This window comes from Rhinoraja longicauda, chromosome 4, assembly GCF_053455715.1.
Source record: "Rhinoraja longicauda isolate Sanriku21f chromosome 4, sRhiLon1.1, whole genome shotgun sequence".
NCBI lineage: Eukaryota > Metazoa > Chordata > Chondrichthyes > Rajiformes > Arhynchobatidae > Rhinoraja > Rhinoraja longicauda.
The window spans coordinates 27,461,280-27,486,404 of NC_135956.1; the positions used below are offsets into that span (position 1 = coordinate 27,461,280).

The following is a 25,125-nucleotide window of genomic DNA, read 5'->3' on the forward strand; positions in this document are numbered from 1 at the left end:
CAGCCCAGCCCAGCCCTGCCCAGCCCAGCCCTGCCCAGCCTGAGTCCAGCCCATCCACCAGCCCAGCCCTGCCTGAGTCCATCCCATCCCATCCCATCCCAGCTCATCCCATCCCATCCCAGCCCTGCCCAAGCCCAGCCCTGCCCGAGCCCAGCCCTGCCTGAGCGCAGCCCAGCGCAGCCTGAGTGATCCGAGTTGCCTTTCTTCTCCCACACGGGCAGACAGATCTCCCCATCAATAAGAGATAGCGGAAGTTTAGCGGTGGATCAGCAGCCCCGCACGCCGGAAGTGGAGGTCGCCCTTCTATTCATTGGCAGCAGCAGAGAGGGAGAGGAGAGGAGAGAGAGAAGGAGAGGAGAGAGAGAAGGAGAGAGAGAAGGAGAGGGGAGGCAGCGGCAGCCCCGATGGCTGCCAAGTCGGACGGGCTGTTGAAGATGATGAAGAAGAGCGATGTTGCATTTACTCCTCTGCAGAATTCCGAGCACAGCAACCCGGTGCATCAGCATCAGCACCATCAGCAGCAGCAGCTCCAGCACCAGCTCCAGCACGAGCTCCAGGAGCGGCACCAGCTCCAGCACGAGCAGCGGCTGCAGCCCGGGGACGGGCAGCACGAGCTCCAGGAGCAGCGGCAGCACCATCAGCAGCAGCAGCACGAGCTCCAGGGGCAGCACCATCAGCAGCAGCACGAGCGGCAGCAGAGCCCCGGGCACGGCTCTGCAGAGTTACCACCCCGCTGCTGCACCGGGCTGTGCCGGGGTCGATGTCTACGCTTCTCCAAGCACCAGCGCTACACGCTGTGGGACGGGCTGTGGATCGTGGCCGCTGTCACCGTGTATTTCTCGGACGTGGGCACCGACGTGTGGCTGGCGGTGGACTATTACCTGCATTCCCGTTACTGGTGGTTCGGCTTGACTCTCTTCTTCGTGGTGCTGGGCTCGCTGGCCGTGCAGGTCTTCAGTTTCAGGTGGTTCATCCACGACTTCGGCTCCAGCGGCGGCGGCGCGGCCGTGAGGACCTGCAGCCCTGTGGACGGCAAAGTGCTGGGCAGCGCCGGTGCCAGCGGCGAGACCGATGCCCGCTCCCCACAGAGGCAGCCTCCAAACGCCACGACCAAAGGCAACAAGGCATCCTCCTGTTCCTTCTGCATCTGGCTCCTGCAGTCTGTCATCCACATCCTTCAGCTCGGACAGCTCTGGAGGTAACTTGCATTCAATCCGCCAAAAATAAACCCCTTGTAGCAGTAGCCGTGGGAAAGGTAAAGCACACAGCACCTCCAATAACACAAATGGAGACAGACCCGCTTAAAGTAAGCTGCCCCGTCACTAACTGCACTACACAAGTCCCAATACTTGCCCTGTTCTATTGTCAAAGTGCGGATAACATTTATATTACCGCAAATGCAAAACAATAACTAAGGTGCTAATGGGGATTTGGCTTGTGGCTCGTCGCGCAACATTTTGGTATAAAGTCTTGCGTGTGTGTGTGTGTGTGAATATATATAAAATAAATATCTGGCATAATGTGGTTAGCGATAAGTGCTGGTTCCTGCAATGCTTTGTGAGGTTCGGCTGGTTCTGCAGCATCCAAGGCATATTGTCTTGCCTACGACCAGATGTATTCACGTGTGATGTTCGGGTCTGTTCTCTGAAATGTGCATGTTCTTGCCAACGTTGATCCTGCGTCCAGTCAGTGTTAAGCTGCCAGTTTTGAGAGGTTAATAGTGAACGTCGGTAACATTGCGGTCATGGTCATCATACATTTTTGGCGTGGTAATCGGTAGCTTGAAAGAAATTCGCATCACGAAAACACATAACTTCTTACTCAAAATACTATTTCATTGTGTACATGACATCATCTGACAAGAGCTGTACAAATATCATGCAGTCTTCTTAACGCGTGGAGTTCACTGTTCAAAATACAGACGCGTTACCAACTTTAAACAGCATGACATCATTTTTCTTACACTGAAGTTGTTGAGAGATCGGCTGCTCTAAACGGACCCGTACCGTGCATGGCTTCTATGTTAGACAGTGAATAGATTGTAATGAACGCAATCCCCCTATAATTAATCTGTAACACTGTCTCGTTGCTTATTATTGTTGGATACTTCAATTGGTTTGCAGTCAACCAGTAATTTTGTGATTATGCTCTGTGTTAGATTATGCATAGCATTTCGTGAGTCTGGGACTTAACGCGAAAACAAACAAGCTTGTGCTTTCGGCTATAATTTTTGAAAACAATCTGCTTGTTATTCGACGCTTCTTTGAGAAATGAGTGATTAACGTTCCTTTTAGTTGTAATTAAATGCTACCGAGAGGGTTTTGTTTATTAAATTGCATGTGGTCATGGGCAAGGGTCTTTACTACAGTGCTGACATTCGGCAGATCAGATAGAAACTGATTGTTCAAACAGTTGAGTGGAGCAGAGTTTGATGGTATTGTGATCTTACTGCAAATATTAGAAGCATAACATACCTCTTTTAAATCATTAATGTTGAAAGGGGGGGGGGGGTGTGATCACCAATGTTGTAAAATGTAATATGTTGTAAAATCACACTATTAAATCATATTTTGTGGACGGTGAACATTAACAAAACTACAGCATTAAATAATTCAACCAGAAAATAGAGAATCCTGAGTGGATTCTGAACCTTTTTAATTTTCACGTAAGAATTGGACTTTATTCCTTGGTGTGCAGGAGGATGAAGGGTGATCTTATACAGGTGTATAAAATCATGAGATTAAATAGGTGGGATAGATGCACTTTTGCCCAGTGCATGGTAATGAAGAACCAGAGGATATAGGTTTAAGGTGAGGGGGGGGAATATGCAGACCTGAGGGGCAACATTTTTACACAAAGGGTGGTGGGTGTATGGAATGAGCTTGATGGGCCAAATAGCCTAATTCTGCACCTACAACTTACGAACTTATGATGTGTATTTTATGTTTGTACCTTCTACAAGTATGAAGTTAGCAACAATCCTGGCTGCCAATCACGTTCTTACTTACAGAAAATGAACAGGTCTGGAAAACTACATCATTTCAGCTGTGAGTGTGACCTTTGGTGGTTTTGCTGTTAATACACAGACTAAACATACGCAGTGCACCGATGTGAGAATATATTCTTAAGTTAACAGATCAGAAGCAGAAAATTCAATAAAGTGTAATTTGGCTTTGACCACCAGCAACAGTTGTAAACCGAATGACAGGTACAATTCTGAAATGCAGATGGAAGATATATCATTGGCAGCTCAAGACATCACCTTTAACATTTCATAAATTTGAATGAACACAGTTCATAACTTATTTGTGGTGTGAGCTAATTTCACAAGTGAAAGAACACTTGTAAGGCACAGCTGCTCAATTTTGTATTCTGACTGTTCAATAGCCATTACTCAGGTTATGTGTGAAACTGATTTTTCACATCGCAGACCATTAAGTTATAATTGTACTGTGTTATAATTGTTGTCTACCAGTTATGACATGATCCATAGTCCTGTGGCACTGTTGATCAGGGGCGGCACGGTAGCGCAGCGGTAGAGTTGCTGCTTTACAGCGAATGCAGCGCCGGAGACTCAGGTTCGATCCTGACTACAGGTGCTGCACTGTAAGGAGTTTGTACGTTCTCCCCGTGACCTGCGTGGGTTTACTCCGAGATCTTCGGTTTCCTCCCACACTCCAAAGACGTACAGGTATGTAGGTTAATTGGCTGGGTAAATGTAAAAATTGTCCCTAGTGGGTGTAGGATAGTGTTAATGTACGGGGATCACTGGGCGGCACGGACTTGGAGGGCCGAAAAGGCCTGTTTCCGGCTGTATGTATATGATATGATATGATAATTTATCACTTGACTAGTAATGCACTAAGCAGGACACACCACTAAACCTGATGCCATAATCACCAATGCATTTAATTTCAAAGCCAATTGATTCATACATAAGAAAACATATATGAGAATAAAGCACTTAGTGTTTTGCTCAAGAGAATAACTACATTTTGCTAAACTTTCAGCAGGAATGTAATGTCTGTGCTTTGAATGCTAAGTCAATAAGAATGGGAACTCTATTCTTGATTAAAAGTACTTTTAATAGGCAGACCACACAAATGTCCCACAAACTTTCAGAACATACACAAGAAACCATGATTTAATATCCTGAAATTATATATTTGCAAAGGAATTGGAAATACTCTGTAGAGCTGCAGTGCAGGGTCATGGAATGAGGGCAAACCACATTCATACACTGAGCAATAAAACATGGTGTAGGGGGAACTCAGGTGGTCAGGCAGCTTTTGTGGGGGAAAATGGACAGACGACATTTTGGGTAGGGATCAAGAAGGATCCCGACCCCAAACTTCGTCTGTCCTTTTTCCTCCACAGATGTTGCCTGACCCTCTGAGTTACTCCAACACTGTGCTTTCTGCCCAAGATCCCAGAGTCTGCAGTCTCTTGCCTCTCCACATCCATATATTAATCTTTTATATACAAATGCAGATCCATTGAATAAAATCCCTTTGACATACTCGTATGCCCTAGTTTTAAACATCATGGAATTAGTTATGTAACGGAATACTATAGATGGATGGTAACTTTTTTTTAGAAGTCTTGGCAGTTTTGGTGAAATATATTTAAGTGAATTGATGATCAAATTATTGCTTAAATGGTTTGTGGTTCAATAAGTTTGAACAGTTTGTGAGAAAATTTTAAACTTATCAGTATAAAAAATAAACTTTATATTTTTGACTAATAATAATTAAGTTATGAAACTACAGTGTTTTTAATATACCTAACCATTATTTGTGACATTGCACATTCTTTATCAGTGTTCCAGTAATCAATTAAAAATGTGAAATAATTTCTAATTCTACATGTATAATGGTATTTACCAAATCAATGTGAACAAAACAAAATACCACAATACTGAAATTCTGGAACAGAAGCTGCTGGAAACATTAAGCAAAGGTAGCCCATGTGAAGAAATGAATAAACTTGCAGATCATTGAGTTGCTAGGTGTTTTCAGCATTATCTGTTTAATAAGGGTTTTTTTCAGTTATCTGGCAGAGCTTTGGCCCTATTTCATTTGTTAATCTTCTGTTTTACCTATATTAGGAAATATAAACCATAAATATGGCCTTTATGGCACCGATACTAAATTCATGCCTTACTTTAGTGGCTGGTAGTTTATTTTTTAAAGGGACACATGACGACCAGTGAGTAACCATGTGTATTCACCTCATCACCCAGAACTTGGATCATTACCCTCTTTGCCTAAATGATTCAAGTGGACACTTCTCAAATGCTGTCAGTGGCTCAGCTTCACTGCCCTCTCAGGCAGTGTGTTCCAGGCACTTACAGCTCTCTGGCTGAAGAAGAACACCTCCATACCCACTCTCAACCTCTTTCCCTTTTCCTAAACCTCTCATTTTAACTATTAGCATCACCTATATTTACCCCCCAAAAATTCATAAACCTATTCCTTCTTGCATATTGTATATGGTTTTCTTGAATAAGGGTCTGAAGAAGGGTCTCGACCCCGAAACATCACCCATTCCTTCTATCCAGAGATTCTGCCTATCCCACTGCATTAATCCAGTATTTTGTGTCTATCTTCGCTCTAAACCAGTATCTGCAGTTCCTTCCTACACTTGGTTTTCTGCATTCACTATTTATACCCTGTTCCATCTTCTCTTCATAGACTGTTGTGGTATGAACAAGTCTGGTAAAATGCAGCTAGTTTCTCTCATTGAAATGATACATCTGGCTTTTCTTCTAAAAAGCAGGAGAAACAATTTTCAAGAAGATTATTATACTATAAAAACTGCAATGTGACATTTGTGTCCATTTGTAGATCAATAAAGAGCATAAAGTGACAATTGTTTTTATTTGACTGTAATTTCCTCATAAGCTAGGATGAATAGCAATTAATTTTATTGTCATGATGCGCCTTTGTTTTCTGTAGAAAGAAGTTAAATGTTTTGGGAAAAAAAGAAGAAATTTGGATAAATTTACATGATGTGAATGAAGTATGAGTTGATGTAAAATCAGATTCATGGCAAGCTGTAATTACATTGAGTGAAAAAGCTGTAGGGGGCAATAGTGAAATACCACATAGAAAAATTCAAAGTAATTCCTGGCAAATTTATTTGCTTTATATTGTCTGCAAACAGAATTATTCAGTGGAAGTATCTCCCAGATCATGGTGGAATAGGCATAAAATGTGTTCTGAATTTGGGATGGCACAGAGGTGCAGAAGTAGAGTTGTTGCCTTACAGCGCCAGAGACCAGGGTTCGATCATGACTGCTGGTGCTGTCGGCCCAGAGTTTGTATGTTCTTCCTGTGACCACGTCAGTTTTCTCTGGGTGCTCCAGTTTCCTCCCACGTTCCAAAGATGTGCGTGTTTATAGGTTAATTGGCTTCTGTAAATTGATGTGTAGGATAGAATTAATGTACAGGTGATTGCAGGTTGGCATTGATTCGGTGGGCCAAATAGCCTGTTTCTACACTGTATCACTCAATTAAATTGCAGTTCTAGAACCTGTAGAAAAATCTACTACAGCTAAAGAAAATACTAAGAAAAATCCATGAGATTACATGCAAAAGGAGATGGCTCTTTAGAATGCCCACAGTCTACAAAATAGGTGCGACATTGTACAGCAAGAGATATACATTCTCTTGTGCCCTTAGATATTTAGCAGTTCAATAATTAATGTGTAGAAATATTTATTGTCTTTACAACAAAAAATTGCTGCGGTATTTAAGAGTCACTTGGTTAGTAAATTATGAATGGCACATCAGATAGTAAAAAGGTTGAGATTTTACAATATTGTGGATAGGATAAAAGATATGTCTAGAAATATTGATTTGGTGTTAGCAACTATTATAAGTATTCCGGTATTTACAATTATTCCGGTAAGCATTAATTAAATGAGTCTTCAGTGATCAACAAAATGAATTCCAAGTTTAGAATTAAAATTGAATAAAGTGCAATTCTTTGAGTAAATGTGTAAATTAGTTTTGGAAATTATATTTTCACACCAAGGTGTTGAAGGGAACTTATAAAATATGTGCATTCATTTAGATATTTCATAAGTTTAATGTTGGTTGGAGAAATTGATCAGTTGCAAAGACAAAGGGAAATATAAAAGCAGAGGTAGATTGGTTCAAGAAACATCCCTCACTATCAATTTGATAAGTTATTTGGGAAGACGAACCCCGAATGATCAAAACCAATGCTATTTCCATAACACATTGGTTCTTTGGGTGAATAATTTTGAAAAGTTAAATAAGCTGAGATGGGAAAGATTTCATAGGAACTTGAGGGATAGCTTTTTCACACGTGTATATATGTTGAACAAGCTGCCAGAAGCGATAGTTAAGGCAGGTGCAATAATACCATTTAAAGACAATTGGGCAGGTACGGGGAACGGTATACAGAGACAGGCACAAAGTGCTGGAGTAACTCAGCGGTCAGGCAGCATCTCTGGAGATAAAGGATGGGTGGAATATTGGGTTTGGGGTCGGAATATCTGAAGAAGGATTCCGATCCAAAACGTCACTCATCCTTTTTCTTCAGAGATGCTGCCTGACCCGTTGAGTTACTCCAGCATTTTGTGCCTCTATCTTCAGTTTCAACCGGCATCTGCAGTTCCTACAACCGGCATCTGCAGTTCACAGGGCATCTTAGGTGGCATGGACGAGTTGGCCCGAAGGGCCTGTTTCCATGCCATGTGACTCTAATAAAGAGGAAAGCTTTCATAGCTCAATGTCAAAACTGTCCAAATTGAGAATACAAGAACATACAGGGCAAGATTAGCAAGTTTGCTGATGAAACAAAAGTGAGTGGTTTTGCAGATAGTGAAGATGCTTGTAAAAGATTGCAGCAGGATCTGGATCGATTGGCCAGGTGGGCGGAGGAATGGTTGATGGAATTTAATACAGAGAAGTGCGAGGTGTTGCATTTTGGGATGTCGAGTCGCAGGTGGATAAGGTGTCAAAAAGGCTTTTGGCACTTTGGCCTTCATCAGTCAGAGTATTGAGTACAGAAATTGGGAGGTCGTGTTGCAGTTGTATAAGACATTGGTGAGACCACATTTAGAATATTGTGTTCAGTTCTGGGCACCATGTTATAGGAAAGATATTGTCAAGCTTGAAAGGGTTCAGAAAAGATTTACGAGGATGTTGCCAGGACTAGAGGGTGTGAGCTATAGGGAGAGGTTGAGTAGGCTGGGTCTCTATTCCATGGAGCGCAGGAGGATGAGGGGTGGTCTTATAGAGGTGTACAAAATCATGAGAGGAATAGATCGGGTAGATGCACAGAGTCTCTTGCCCAGAGTAGGGGAATCAAAGACCAGAGGACATAGGTTCAAGGTGAAGGGGAAAAGACTTAATAGGAATTCGAGGGGTAACTTTTTCACACAAAGAGTGGTGGGTGTATGGAACAAGCTGCCAGTGGAGGTAGTTGAGGCTGGGACTATTCCATCGTTTAAGAAACAGTTAGACAGGTGCATGGATAGGACAGGTTTGGAGGGATATGGACCAAGCGCAGGCAAGTGGGACAAGTGTAGCTGGAACATTGTTGGGCGGTGTGGGCAAGTTGGACCGAAGGGCCTGTTTCCACACTGTATCACTCTATGACTCTAAGATGTAGTGTTTCACCCATGGTGAAAGATTGATTTAATCTCTAGACTCACCTGATCTTTGTACTTGGAGCACGGGGACTACGTAGGATAGGTTGCCAGGCCAAATGTAGTGACGTTGACAACATCCATTACATTACTTCTTGGTGTTAATCTCGGAACATAGTTATGTGTTCAATGTTGAATCATCTACAGATTTAATTTATTACAATTTTCTCCTATTTCATTTGTACCTTCACACCATCACACCTGTCTACTTCTTGCAAGTTTTTAAAAAGAGTTTAAAAGTGCAGCATAGTCTAACAAACATTTAAAAACTACAGTATTGGAGATACTACATTACCCAGTAACCAGCTTAAATGTGTTATAAATCATACCCACATCAGTAACTGAATCATGCTGGAGGAAGTAAGAAATAGAAAAGATCATTCTCTACATACACCGATCAGCCAAAACATTATGACTACTGACAGGCGAAATGAATAACATTGATTATCTTGTTACAATGGCACCTGTCAAAGGGTGGGATATATTAGGCAGCAAGTGAACAGTTAGTTCTTGAAGTTGATGTGTTGGATGCAGGAGAAATGGGCAGGAGTAAAGACCTGAGCGACTTTGACAAGGACCAAAATGTTATGGCCAGACCACTGGGTCAGAGCATCTCTGAAACGGTAAGGCTTGTGAGGTGCTCCCGGTCAGAAGTGGTGAGTACCTACTGACAGTGGTCCGAGGAGGGACAAACCACAAACCAGCGACAGGGTGTTTGGCACCCAAGGCTCATCGATGCGCGAGGGCAACGAAGGCTGTCCCGTCTGGTCCCAACCGACAGAAGGTCTACTGTGGCACAAGTCACAGAAAATTTTAATGGTGGTCACAGGAGGAATGTATCACAATGCACAGTGCATCGCACCCTGCTGCTTATGGGGCTGCACACGGAGGACCAACAGCATATTAGGCAGGTGGTCATAATGTTTTGGCTCATCAGGTCATAATGTTTTGGCTGATCGGTGTATAAGGTCCTTTAAATTGTTGTTAGGAGAAGGGGAAAATAGGAAAGACTTGTGCCCATCAAGAATGATTATTGACTCCGCCAACCCAAGATGCAAGCATAGGGAATTGTTCATAGAAGATGTTACAATGGTTTGTACAAATTGCCACAGCAGAATTGCAAGGTGACATCCAAATTGAGGAGACATGCAGAGAAGAGCAGTGATGATTGTGTGTGCTTAAATCACTTCATTGTATATGGGTGTCACTGTCATCTAATTCACAGTTTTTTTTTATTTATAGCTGGGTGTCAGTTATGGTACATCAGTAAATTTCCATTCTGCAGGTTTGCAGATGTCAGTGATGATTCCTTGAATCAGTTTGCATGCTTACTTACTAATTATAAAATTGTTCATGATTAAAGTAATGAGAGATGTTGACAGCATAGATAGAGAGAGATTGTTCTCAGGGTCAAGTATCATTGTACAGAAATTGAAGGTAATGGGCAAAAAAAAAGTGACTGGTGGAAATACTTTTTTAAACAGCAAGCAGTTAGCCTCTGGAATGCATTGCCTGTCGGGGTGGTGGAGGATTATTCAATCATCACTTTTAAATTGCAACAGTGCTTAACAGAGAAAAAAAATATTGCAGGACTTCAGGAAAAAGGTGAGAGAATGAGGCTAGCTTTAATGCTGTTGGAGGGATGCAACTCCATTTTATCTACCGTCTTTGAAGCGTTTCATGTTTCACTTTATCAAATCTGGTAATGTATAGACCATTGTGCATTTTTGCTTCTCTCTGCAGTATTGCATCTCCTGCAATACAAATTGCTCTTTTCTCTGCAACAGAAGGTCCCAATGTACCAGGGCTAGTACAATATGCACCAGATGGAGCTGCTTTCCTCTAACAAGATGTCATGGATTAGGAAGCTGTACAGAGCCTGAAGGTGGCAAAGTTTTGTCAAGAGATCAGTGTCTCCTTGTTGTGGTTCTGTGTGACGTAGTTCTTTTGAGTTCAATGCATTGTTAATGTTCGAGTTTGAAACAAACTAGATGTTTCTATAAAAAATGTAATACTTATCAAAACCCTCGTACAATGTCTTGCCCATACTTTTCTTCCCACAATGCAAGAGGTGGAAGCCGGCATAGTTGGGTTATTGAGTACAATCTGCAATGTATCATTCACATCATTTCAACCAGGCACCATCCCAGACACACAAACTTCAGGGGATGTCCGTGACTTTCCAAAGGGAACAAATATTATCCTTTACAAATAATGATCACAAAAGCTAAACACAGAAGTAAGCAATAGCCCGCCACTTGGCAAATCTTTCAGCTCAGCCTCACAGGCCGGAGCCCGGGCCTCGCGAGCCGGAACCACACGGGTCAGAGGCAGAGCCTTGCGGGTTGATGGAGCCCGCGGCCATCGGCCCCATGGTCGACGAAGCCCATTGGTGCCTGGGTCTGCGGATCCTGTGGCAGGGGCGTAGGTCGGCGCCATGGAGACTTCCGGAGAGGACCCGGAAGCGATAGTGAAGAGGTCGGTGCGGCGGTCGATAATGGCGCCGACCGACGGACGAGGACGGACACATGGAAGTGAGGACGCAGCTGCCGAGGGAAGAAATAAAGGAGGACCTGGTGTGGGGGGACCGCTGTGAGGGAGGGGGAAGAGCAATGGGGACCCGGCATGGAGGGACTGCCGTGATGGAGGGGGGAGGGGGGAAAGAACAAAGGGGGCAACCGGGCGCAGGAGACATTTTGTAACTTTGTAAGCGCCCTTTTTGGGCGATTAGTTACATACCTTGGGTATGCAAGCAAAGAATTTCATTGTGAGATGTCACATGTGCCAATAAAGTATTCAATTCAAATTCCTACACAGCCCCTATTCTTCAGATCCCACAGGTACAGACAAAGCTGAAGGATGGAGTGTTAACTTTAGTTATGGTGCGTTATAGAGGTAATCATCTAGTTCACTTCATGGTTCATGAACATGAAGGAATGGAGGATACTAAACTCTTTACAGTCTGGATTTGTTATGAGTTAACTGCAAGATTGCTTGAAGAGAGCCTTGCATTATCCCAGTATTTATCGGCAGTTAAACAGTGGGAGAGACACTTCCAAATGTTCTGGTGTCCAAATGTTCAGAAGTGTAATTCAGTTTTGTTCTGGGGTGTAGGAAGGAACTGCAGGCGCTGGTTTATACCGAGGATAGACACAAAATGCTGGAGTAACTCAGCGGGACAGACAGCATCTCCGGAAAGAAGGAATGCGCGACAATTTCGGTTGAGAAGGGTCTCGATCCGAAACGTCACCCATTCCTTCTCTCCAGAGATGCTGCGGGTCCCGCTGAGTCACTACAACATTTTGTGTCTATCGATGTTTCTGGTGTTGTGTTGGCATAGTGTTTAATGGCTGGACCAATATTTGCCACTGAGAGGATTTTCCCTTCCAAAATGCACCGTTTACAACACCTGTCTGATCCTCTGATGTGAGTGTGAGTGATGGAAATTAATCATTTACCCCCACCTATTACCATTCTCCCAACCAGCTTGTGGATGGGCAAGAAAACTAAACTCTAACACACTCAGCTGGAGGTCATTCAACAGTTGTCCATGTGTACTTTGTCATTTAAAGGAGCACATGTCATATCTGTAATGTTTAAATGCTTGGGCAGCTTACAACCCAGTGGTATAAATATTGATTTATCTAATGTCAAGTAACCCCTGTATTCCCAATCTCTCTATATCCCTCCCCCACCCAAGTCGCACCAGCTTCTCGTTCTCACCCAACAAACAGCTAACAATCGCCTGTTTCCTTTATCATTGTTATTTTTTTGCATATCTTTCATTCATTGTTCGAAACCTCTCTACATCATCATCTACATCTCTCATTTCGCTTTCCTGTGATTTTCATTCTGAAGAAGGGTCTCGACCCGAAACGCCACCCATTCCTTCTCTCCAGAGATGTTGCCTGTCCCGTTGAGTTACTTCAGCTTTTTGTGTCTATCTTCGGTATAAACCAGTATCTACAGTTCCTTCCTACATGTTTAAATGCCATATGGATGACAATGAAACAATGAAATTCTTACTTTCAACAGCATAACAGGCTTGTAAACACAATGTTTGGAGGCAACAGAATATACAAAAAAATCAATAAACTCAAAACCTTAATATTAGTTCAAAAAGCCCTAAATCCTTAGTGCAACAAAGATAGTTCATGGTTCCCAAACACAAGCATTAACATGATTCAACAATTTCCAAAATATCTCAAAAATCATATTAAATCGCTGTATAATATTTTGGAAGATGCATTAAGAAAATCAGATGTTCAACATTGGTGGCTGTACATTCAGTGCTTTTTAATATGAAAACTGTAACTTTGCCACTGTCTCGAGGTTTCTGTCAGCACTAGCAAGATAAATACTCAGGTGCAAGACTAGCAGGTTGTATTGTCTACTAAGAGGTCTGCCAACACACATTTAATTCAACACATTAGATGTTACACATTAGTGTGATATATTTTCCAGAGAATCTGGTAAATTTGAAAGGTACCTTTGGCCCTGTGAGACTAAAGGTAGCATGAGAGACCAGATGGCAAACCATCATACTGTATATTCCAAGCATACACAAAATGCTGGAGTAACTCAGCGGGACAGGCAGCATCTCTGGAAAGAAGGAATGAGTGACGTTTCGGGTCGAGACCTTTCTTCAGATGATCTTCTTCTCGACCCGAAACGTCACCCAATCTTTCTCTCCTGAGATACTGCCTGTCCCACTAAGTTACTCCAGCATTTTGTGTCTATCTTCGGTTTAAACCAGCATCTACATTTCCTTCCTTCATATTTTCCAAACAATTGGATAGCAGGTTATCATGGTTTTACTGTAGTTTAACCTATTTAGTAAACCATGGCCACTTTTGGTTGCATATGCGTAGTGTCTCATTGCATTTGTGAATGCAGGTTGGCAACGAAAATGATAATTGCCATCGTTGAAGGATGTTTAGTTTAGTTTAGAGATAGTGCAGAAACAGGCCCTTCGACCCACTGGGTCCGCGCCAACCAGCAATCCCCACACACTGACACTATCCACACACTAGGGACAATTCTTACATTTATCAAGCCAATTAACCTACATACCTGTAACGTCTTTGGAATGTGGGAGGAAACCGAAGATCTCAGAAAAAACCCACACAGGGAACGTACAAACTCCTTACAGACAACAGCAGTAGTCGGGATCAAACCCGGGTTTCCGGCGCCGTAAGGCAGCAACTCTGCCGCTGTGCCACCGTGCCGTTAGGTGAATTCAAAGCACCAAAGCTGTTTTTTTCACTGTTTCCCTGATACTGCTTGCCTGGAATCTTGTTTGCCGTAGGCCTCTGCATGTACTATTAAAAGTGCATAAGATAGCAAGTGGCCATGGTTTACTAAATAGGTTAAACTACAGTAAAACCATGATAACCTGCTATCCAATTGTTTGGAAAATCATTGGATATTGCTTGTGCCAAGTTTCACCACATCACTGTTGAATATGAACAGAGCCATATGACTAGCTGTTTCAGGAGCTTGCTGTGTCTGACTGAACTTGTGAACTGTATATATTGAAGGATGGTCTTGCCAATTAAAGCAAGTGACTTCTTCAAGATTCTTTATGGATATAAATAGTTTAAGCGTGCTGTCAGACAAAGAATTAAAAAAATTGGACATGACAATTGAAGAAAAACCACAAGCAGAAACATTATTGTGGAATTTTGATTTAAACGAAATGTACAAGATACGGAATTCTTTATGTGTAGAAAGGAACTGCAGATGTTGGTTTATATCAAAGATAGTCGTTACTGTCTGGAGTTTAGAAGGATGAGAGGGGATCTTATAGAAACATATAAAATTATAAAAGGACTGGACAAGCTAGATGCAGGAAAAATGTTCCCAACGTTCGGCGAGTCCAGAACCAGGGGCCAAAGTCTTAGAATAAAGGGGAGGCCATTTAAAACTGAGGTGAGAAAAAACTTTTTCACCCAGAGAGTTGTGAATTTGTGGAATTCTCTGCCACAGAGGGCAGTGGAAGCCAAATCACGGGATGGATTTAAGAGGGAATTAGATAGAGTAGGGGCTAGTGGAATCAAGGGATATGGGGAGAAGGCAGACACGGGTTATTGATTGGGGACGATCAGCCATGATCACAATGAATGGTGGTGCTGGCTCGAAGGGTCGAATGGCCTCCTCCTGCACTTTTTTACCATGTTTCTATAGACACAAAGTGCTGGAGTAATTCAGTGGGTCAGGCAGCATTTCTGGGAAAAAAAGGATTTATGATGTCTCGGGTCGGGACCCTTCTTCAGAGTTTGAAGAAGGGTTCCGACCCAAATCGTCACCCATCCTTTTTCTCCAGAGATGCTGCCTCACCCGCTGAGTTATTCCAGCACTTTGTCTCTGTACAAGGAGTTCTTTCTGCCTGATTTGCAAAACAGAGACTATGACTGTCTCAGTTTCAATAAATAACTAATCAGTACCTGTCAGATTTTCCCTCTTGAGCACTGAATAGTGTAATGCATGCAGATTAAGTTATTTCTTTCTCACATGCCATGCTGAACTTGAAGCCTTGATCAACTCTCTCATTGGCGCATCTGAGTGATGTGTCCAGTTGTTTCGAGGCACTCAGCAACTTAAAGGGTGAAAGAGCAGTTATCCCTTTCACTTTTACAGAGACTCCTTCTTTACTTCCGAGTTGGATCTAGAAGCTGACACAATCTGTTAATGCCAACCTATTAAACCGTATTCTCCTATTTGTATTCCCGGTATTTCCAGTTCTGTATTTCCAACCATACACTGGCACCATCCCTCAACTCTTTCTCCACCACATTGACAACTGCATAGGGAATGGCTTCATCAACTTTACCACTAACTTACACCCTCACCTCAAATTCACTTGGATGATCTCTAACACCCTTGCTCTCCTTTCTCAATCTCTGTCTCCTTCACGAGGGACAGACTGCCGACTGACACCTGTTATAAAGCCACTGACAGTTATCTGGACTACACCTTCTCCCACCCTGCCTTTGGCAAAGACACCATCCCCGCCTCTCAATTTCTCTGTCTCTGCCGTTTCTGCTCCCAACACGAGCCTTGCCATTCTAGGACGTCCGAGAGGTCCTCTTTGATAAACATGGTTTTCTGCCTGCTGTTATAGATGCATCCCTCACCCACGCCTCGTCTGTGTCCCGTACCCTGCTCTCGCACTCCCTCCCCTCAGATGGAACAAGAATGGAGTGCTGTGATCCTTACCTTTCATCCCACCCGCCTAAGCATCCAACACTTCACTCTTCGACATTTCGGCCACTTCCAATGTGATCCCCACCCCTTTCCACTTTCTGCAGAGACCACTCTCTCTGCAACTCCTTGGTGCACTCATTCCTTCCCACTCAACACCCCTCCCTCCCCCTGAGCTATCCCGTGCAAGTGCGGGAGATGAAACATCCATCCTTGTACCTCCTCCCTCACATCAATCCAGGGACCCCAGCAGTCTTTACAGGTGAGATTGAGGTTCACGTGCACCTTCTTTAACCTTTTCTACTGCATTTGGTGCTCTCGATATTGCTTACTTTAAAACATCAGTGAGACAAAGTGTAGACTAGGTGACCATTTCACTGAATACGCACTCAGTCCACCAAGGCCTGCTCGATCTCTGTTCCTAATAATATTATCTCCCCTTCCCATTCCCATACTGATAATAGCCTGAAGAAGGGTTCGGACCTGAAACATCACCTGTTCATCCAGAGATACTACAGATCCGCTGAGTTGCTCCAGCACCTAGTGTCTATCTTCCCTACACTGATATTTCTATCCTAGGCGTTCTCTATTGCTAGAGTGAGGCCCCATGCAAACTGGAGGAACAGCACCTCATATTTTGCTTGTGTCGTTTACAACCCAATGGTATGAACATTGTATTTTCCAATTTTAGGTAACCTACCAACAAATACCTCCTCTTCCCTCGCCTCCCCCCCCCCCCCCTCTCCCGCCACTCTCTTCCCTGTGCCCCCTCGTGGATGTGTGCCCATTTCTCCCACAATCCCATCTTCCTTTCTCCTTCCCCCATCCCCTTCCTTCTTTTTCTCTTCGTCTGGATTTACACTTTACTCCTCTTATCTCCTATAAACCCACTGACTCGCACATCTATCTGGACTACACTTCTTCCCACCCTGTCTCCTGCAAAAAGTCTATCCCCTACTCCCAATTCCTCCATCTACGTCGCATCTGCGCCCGGGATGAGGTGTTTCACACTAGGGCATCAGAGATGTCCTCATTCTTCAGGACACGGGGCTTCCCCTCTCCCATTATAGATGAGGCTCTCACTAGAGTCTCTTCTACATCCCGCAGCTCTGCTCTTGCTCCCCCTCCCCCCATTCGTAACTAGGACAGAATCCCCCTCGTTCTCACCTTCCACCCCATCAGCCAGCGGATCCAACAAATCATCCGCCAACATTTTCGTCACCTACGAAGGGATCCCACTACTGGCCACATCTTCCCATCTCCTCCCCTTTCTGCATTCCGCAGAGACCGCTCCCTCCGTAACTCCCTGGTCCATTCGTCCCTTCCTACCCAAACCACCCCATCCCCGGGCACTTTTCCCTGCAACCGCAGGATATGCAACACCTGTCCCTTTACCTCCCCCCTCAACTCCATCCAAGGACCCAAACAGTCTTTCCAGGTGAGACAGAGGTTCACCTGCACCTCCTCCAACCTCATCTATTGCATCCGCTGCTCTAGATGTCAACTTCTTTACATCGGCGAAACCAAATGCAGGCTCGGCGATCGTTTCGCTCAACACCTTCGCTCAGTCCGCCTTAACCAACCTGATCTCCCGGTGGCTGAGCACTTCAACTTCCCCTCCCACTCCCAGTCTGACCTTTCTGTCATGGGCCTCCTCCAGTGCCATAGTGAGGCCCACTGGAAATTGGAGGAACAGCACCTCATATTTCGCTTGGGCAGTCTGCAGCCCAGGAGTATGAACATTGACTTCTCCAACTTTAGATAGTTCCTCTGTCCCTCTCTTCCCCTCCCCTTCCCAGTTCTCCCTCTATCTTCCTGTCTCCACCTATATCCTTACTTTGTCCCATCCCCCTGACATCAGTCTGATGAAGGGTCTCGACCCAAAACGTCACCCATTCTTTCTCTGGCCATTATACAGTCATCTGCCAACAATGGATGGCGCAGTGGTAGAGTTGCTGCTTTGCTGCGGAGTCAGGGGGTATGGGGAGAAGGCAGGAACGGGGTACTGATTGAGAATGATCAGCCATGATCACATTGAATGGCGGTGCTGGCTCGAAGGGCCGAATGGCCTCCTCCTGCACCTATTGTCTATTGTCTATTGCAATGTTTGCAGCACCAGAGACCCAGGTTCGATCCTGACTACATGTGCTGTCTGTACGGAGTATGTACATTCTCCCCGTGATCCCGTGGGGGGTTTTCTCCGAGATCTCCAAAAGACGTACAGGTTTGTAGGTTAATTGGCTTGGTATAAGTGTAAATTGCCCCTCGTGTGTGTAGGATAGTGTTAATGTGCGGGGATTGCTGTAGGTGCGGACTCGGTGGGCCGAAGGGCCTGGTTCCACGCTGTATCTCTAAATTAAATAAAGTAAACTAATACTCCTCACCAGCATTCACCTGGCTGGCTTTGTCCTGCCTTACCTCTATTCCAGCTTTCTCCCCTCTACAATACTCAGTTCAGAAAGGTCCTGATGTGAAACATACCCTCCAGAGATGTTGTCTGACCCGTTGAGTTTCTCCAGCACTTTGTGTCATTTTTGGATTCTCCTTACACTCTGTTCCTCAAGTGCTTGTCACATTAAGGCTACTCAAAATGCCTCAAAAATGACTTAGATCCACATTTCTTCTCCTGTGGTCTCAGGTTTCTGGGTTGTCCTGGTGCTTGATGCTTTATGCAATTCAAAGTGCAGTGTAGTTATTGACTGTGGTGTAAATAAATATGCTATGAAGCTCATCAAATACTTCCTCTTATTAGAACAATATTCAATCTCACTGCATTCAATAATGGCAATTATAATAATGTTGGAATGAAGAAAATCCTAAGTAAATTTGCCAATTCCAATTTAATTGTTGCTTAACACACAGTTTGCAAAAAAAGGATTTTAATGTAGAATCTGTGGATTAACATATGTTAGAAACATTTACTTTGGACTTTCGGAGTAAAGGAAAAAAATTGTGTCTGCTCAATTAACGTCAAATCATGGATTTACACAATTAGTATTTTTTGTTGACTGAACTAAAGAGAAATTAAACTCCTTAGAGCAAGGAAAGTCAAGGCATGATTTCCACTTGCAGGAGGTTTTGTTAACTAGAAGTACAGAATTAATATATTTGGCCACAACTTGTGGGGGTGAAAGTAAGGAAATGGTTTATGCCCAAGCTAACACAGCTTGGAACACCCTTCCAGGTAGGGTAGTGAAATCCCACCTCCTGGGACTGACCTAGTCACATTCCCTATTAAATGGTGGGTGGCACCTGTTTTTGCTGCAATGTTTCAAACACCATCAACCACAATTGCAGTGAACTTACTCCGAAGGTGTGCCATTACACACAATATGCTCCTTTGCCCTCAACATTTAATTTACATTGATATAATCCATCTCTTTAAACATGTTTCTCCCGACTGGTTTTCAAATCGTTCTTATTCCTTCATCTCCTCTACCCTGATCCTCAGCCAGGATGCCTTGTTTGACTACATATCGCACTACGTTTTTTGCAAAGTCAGGGACTCTGTTCCTTTCCAGTGCCTCACTTCATATTCACCTTTCGAAGTTCTTGTCATAACATTTTCTTTTAATTTCTTTCATCCTGTAACTCCATTACTTGTTTCATGTCGTTTAGTTTATTATTGTCATGTGTACCGAAAAGCGTTTTTGTTGCGTGCTATCCAGTCAACAAAAAGACTAATCATGATTTACAACCAAGCTGTCCACAGTGTACAGATACAGGATAAAGGGACTAACGTTTAGTGCAAGGTAAAGTCCAGTAAAGTCTGATTGAAGATAGTTCGCAGGTCTCCAATGTAGTAGATGGGAGGTCAGGATCACTCCGTAGTTCATGGTTGGGCAGTTCAGTTGACTGGCAACAGCTGGGAAGAAACTGTCATTGAATCTGGAGGTATGCATTTTCAATCTTCTGAACCTCTTGCCTGATGGGAGAGGGGAGAAGAGGGACTGACTAGGATGAGACTGGTCCTTGATTATGCCAGTGGCCTTGTCGAGACAGTATGGCATATCATAAATATATCCTTATTACTGTTCTTAATTGTATATTTTTCTTCTTGAAGTTTTTTTTGCACCAGGTTAAAAATGATCAACCTTTCATCCAGCAGTGTTCTTGAATGAACCTCTGGGTCCACTGTTCAGCCTCCCTGTCTAATGTAACACTTAAGGGGATCCTTAGCAATCATGTATCTGCTGACCAATTCGACCATCTCTGTTATCATCACTTGTTCTGAACTGAGTTCCTTTCAGTGACAAGAGGCCAGCTTTGCAATGCCCTCCCACCCCAAGATCCAACATCAGCACTCTGGTGGCTCCAAGATAATGTCAAGTTTAATTTCCACTGTTGATCGAGGTTTAACTCCATTTTTTGCACTTGTTTTAATTAATCAATAATTGTTAGTATAGCTTGAGAAAGGAACTGATTGGAACTTGCGCAATTTCTCACTTGAGCAATTCTTATGCTCCTCTGAAGCCGGAACTAAATTTGAAACTGCATTTTTTTCTTTCTCGTTCTATGTTTCTGAAACTTTCCCAATGGTTCTTTATGGTCACGTGTATGTAGCTACAGTATAAAACCTATTTTGCATACAACTCAGTAAAGTCAAGAGTATATAACGTGCCGAAACGGAACAATGAAATTCTTACTTGCCGCATACAATAGGATAGTAAACCCAGTACTCAATAGATAATATAAAAACAAAAAAAAGTTCAATAAATAGAACACCCAATTTATTGCAAAACAGACAAATCCCAAAGTCCTTAGTGCAACCAAAACAGTTCACATGTGTAGGAAGGAACTGCAGATGCTGGTTTAATCCGAAGATAGACACAAAAAGCTGGAGCAATTCAGCGGGTAGGCAGCATCTCCGGAGAGAAGGAATGGTTGACTTTTTGGGTCGGGACTGAAGAAGGGTCTCAACCCAAAACGTCACCCATTCCTTCTCTCAGAACAGTTTATAGTTTGGTGTTTAGTTGGATACTATACATAAGCACAATCATAATTAAGTACAAGTGTGTAAGAATGGGAGATGACACTGATGCAATACACAACGGGTGGCATGGTGGCGCAGCGGTAGAGTTGCTGCCTTACAGTGCTTGCAGCGTCGGAGACCCGGGTTCGATCCCGACTATGGCTGCTGTCTGTACGGTGTTTGTACGTTCTCCCCGTGACCGCGAGGGTTTTCTCCGAGATCTTCGGTTTCCTCCCACACTCCCTACAGGTTTGTAGATTAATTGGCTTGGTGTGTGTGTAAATTGTCCCTAGTGTGTAGGATAGTGTTAATGTGCAGAGATCGCTGGTCGGTGCGGACTCAGTGGGCCGAAGGGCCTGTTTCCGTGCTGTATCTCTAAACTAAACTAAACAATAGTCGCCCATTTGTGGTGACATCTTGTACCCTTCAAGTTTCAAAGATCCTAAAAAAGTTATGTCTTAATTTGGCCTTAGAGGCATGTTTTCCTGGGGATGGCACTGGGTCAGAGTTGCAGGGCTCGGCCAGGCCTGGTGATGATCTCCGTCCTCCACTGCTGCTCTGCAGCTCTGTGCTGCTACAGGCTGTGCCCAATCTGTGCTCTTGTCTGATCTCTGTAAGGCCTGCAGTGATGCCTGATCCAGTGGCTGCTGCTGCGGAGTTACAGGTTGCCCAGTCCACGGACACATTGACCCGACACATTGACTCAAGTCGACTGGCAAACGCCCTCCCTCGACATGCACAGTGTTCACCGTCCCTCGACGACTCTTTTTCTCGTCCCAGCTGACCTGACCAGCTGTGGAAATTGTTGACATTTCATTTTGGTTTGTCAAACCAGAATTCCAGCAGGCAGGGAGGGAGAACTTGATTTGAGTGTGCGTCTCCACTATCTATATTTTTTATCGAGATAGACACAAAGTGCTGGAATAACTCGGCAGGTCAGGCAGCATCTCTGGAGAAAAAGGATAGGTGACGTATCGCATCAGGACCATTCTTCAGACTTTCAGTCATTATGAAAGTCCGAAGAAGGGTCCCAAGCTGAAACGTCACCCATCTTTTTTCTCCAGAGATGTTGCCTGACCTGCCGAGTTACTCCAGCACTTTGCGTCTACGGTATAAACCAGCATCGGCACATCCTTTCTACACATTTTAAAAGTTTCATCTTTGTTCAGAATCTTCACATTAATCATACTTAACAGAAGAATAAATGTAACTACTGTCAGGAATCATTGGCACAGAGCATTTATGCAGAGGATTGTGGTGTCTCATGTTAAACTCTTGATGATTGCAAACGGAGTTGATAGACCTGGTGACATTACCATCTTTAGTTTTAATTTTGTTTTGCAGAAGCATTAAAATGTCATTCGACAAACTGTTTTCACCACCATGTCTGAAATTGGTGAACACTGTGCTTGTTGTGAAACTGACACATTGATTTTTATCACTTCTGACTTGTCTTTGTCATCTGGAAACGCTGCCATCGGTGCAGCAATAACATCATATTTGCTCTCACACCATAATATTTGTCAGAAAGCATTGCAAAGAAAAAGAGTTATCAAGTCTATTTTGTTCACTGTTTGACTTTTAACAGTCAAGCAATTGAATGTTACAGGAGCCCAAATAGTATAAACAGAAACATAGCAATGAATTTTACAGGCCATGATTTGATGTGCCACATGAACTGTTTCAATGCTTCTTACCTAAGAAGGAGGTTAAAATTAGCCTCAATCCACTGGGTACATTTTCAACTTGCACATCATTAAAACAAAGCATTACATAGAAACAGGCTCAATGGCCCACAATGTCTATGCCGAGCATGTTACCATGTTAAACTCATCTCTGCAGCACAGAAACAGGCTCAATGGCCCACAATGTCTATGCCGAGCATGTTACCATGTTAAACTCATCTCTGCCTGCATATGATCCATATCCCTCCCTTCCTTGCATATCCAGGTACCGATCTAAAAGCCTCTTAAATGCCACCATCCTATCTGCCTCCACCACCATGCTTGGTTGTGCGTTCCAGGCATTCACCACATTCTGTGTGTGTGTAAAATAAAACTTACAATGCACATCTCAATAGTCAACATCAATAGTCAATAGTCGTTTATTTGTCACATACACATAAATGTGTAGTGAAATGAAACATTACCCGCAGTTAAACAATAAGACCAATAAGAATAATCAATAAAAATGCAATAACACATACAATCACAACTAACACCAAACAAAAAGAAACATCCATCACAGTGAGTCTCCTCCAGTCCCTTCTCACTGTGATGGAAGGCCAAAAATGTCTTTTTCTCTTCCCTGCCGTCTTGTCCCGCGGCCAGGCTGTTGGAGTTGCCACGTCGGGGCGGTCGGGGCTCCCGATATTGAAGCCCCCGCTGGACGGTGAAAGGTCCACGGCCTATTTCAGGCCGCGCCGGACGGTGAAAGGTCCGCGGCGGTCCGACCCAAGCCTCGCGATTCGGGGCGGGCGAACACGCTGCCTCTGCCGCTGCCGGAGCTCCCGATGTCGGCCCCCACCCAGGGGCCTGCGGGCTTCCGACATCCACGCGGCCCGCGCCGGAGCCTCCGAAGACGAATCGCAGCCGCTCCCGCAGCATCCGCAGGCAGCCAGCGCCGCAGGTGGTGAGTCCGGGCTGCGGGCTCTGCGAACCAGAGCCCCAGGTGGTCCCAGGTGCATGGCCGGTGGTAGGCCGCAACGGGAACGGAGACACGACACAGAAACAAAGGTCGCGTCTCCGTTCGGGAGAGAGAATTTTACAGTTCCCGTTCCCGTTCCCTCCCCCCCCAAACATAACATACAAACACTACACCATATTAAAACTACAATTCATACAAAAGCAACAAAAAACACAAAAAACAGATGGACTGCAGGCAAGCCGCAGCTGCGACGGCAGCGCTGGCTCCTCCCATGTTTCAATCTCCTTTAAACTTTGCCCCTCTCACTGTAAAACCATGCCCTCTGGGTCCTTGACATTTCTACCCTGGCAGAAGGGTTCTGACTGTCTACACTATCTATGTCATATTTTTATATACTTTTATCCGGTCTTCCCTCAACCTCCAATGTTCTGAGAAAAACACTGCAAGTTTGTCTAACCTGTCAGAGCAAATTGTAGAGATGGGTAGATGTAGATTGTAGATGACATTTAAAAGACACTTGGACAGGTACATGGATTGGAAAGGTTTGGATGCATATGGGTCAGAGACAGGAAAATAAGACTCTGGTCCTTGACATTTCCAACCTGGGAGATAAGACTAACTTGGTTAAGCAACTTGGTCAGCATGGATGAGTTGGACACAATAGTCTGTTTCCATGTGGTTAGCTTTACGACTCCATGACATTTGTAGTCTAATTCTTTAATCATTTATTGTCACAAAATAAGTCAGTTGAAGATTGTGCCGGGTTTTCTCACATGTGATTTGAAGAATCTAATTGTAATTAATTTTACCAACTAAGTATGAAAACAAAACAAGTAAGCATGCAGGTACAACAGGCAGTGATGAAAGCTAATGGCATGTTGGCCTTCATAACAAGAGGAATTGAGTACAGGAGCAAAGAGGTCCTTTTGCAGATGTACAGAGCCCTGGTGAGACCACACCTGGAGTATTGTGTGCAGTTTTGCTCTCCTAATTTGAGGAAGGACATTCTTGCTATTGAGGGAGTACAGCGTAGGTTCATGAGGGTAATTGCTGGGGTGGCGGGACTGTCATATGATGAAAGAATGGAATGACTGGGCTTGTATTCACTGGAATTTAGAAGGATGAGAGGGAATCTTATAGAAACATTTAAAATTATTAGGGACATTGGACAAGCTAGATGCAGGAAACATTTTCACACAGAGAGTTGTGAATTTGTGGAATTCTCTGCCCCAGAAGGCAGTGGAGGCCGTTTCACTGGATGCATTCAAAAGAGAGTTAGATAGAGCTCAGGGCTAGCGGAATCAAGGGGTATGGGGAGAAGGCAGGAACGGGGTACAGATTGTGGATGATCAGCCATGATCAAGTTGAATGGCGGTGCTGGCTTGAAGGGCCGAATGGCCTACTCCTGCACCTATTGTCTATGTATCTATGTATGTAAATCATGCAAGGAATTTGATTTGCCATATAGTCATACCAAAAAAGCAACAAAACATGCAACCACATAAAAATTTAACATAAACATCCATCACTGCGGCTCCTCCACATTCCTCACTGTGATGGAAGGCAATAAAGTCTTATCTTCTTTCCTCCTTTTTCTCCCGCGGTTGGGGGATTCAAACCA

General features: G+C 43.9%; 1 protein-coding gene across 1 annotated transcript in view; it reads left to right on the forward strand.

Moving 5' to 3' along the window:
• The first annotated feature begins 302 nt into the window (after window positions 1–302).
• The window catches only part of xkr4 (XK related 4), a 204,055-nt gene continuing 179,232 nt past the window's right edge, over window positions 303–25,125 (forward strand). The window contains exon 1 of the mRNA XM_078397396.1: window positions 303–1,198. Within this exon, the coding sequence (XP_078253522.1) occupies window positions 405–1,198 (794 nt within the window). The 5' untranslated portion in view covers window positions 303–404. The remainder of the gene's footprint in view (window positions 1,199–25,125) is intronic.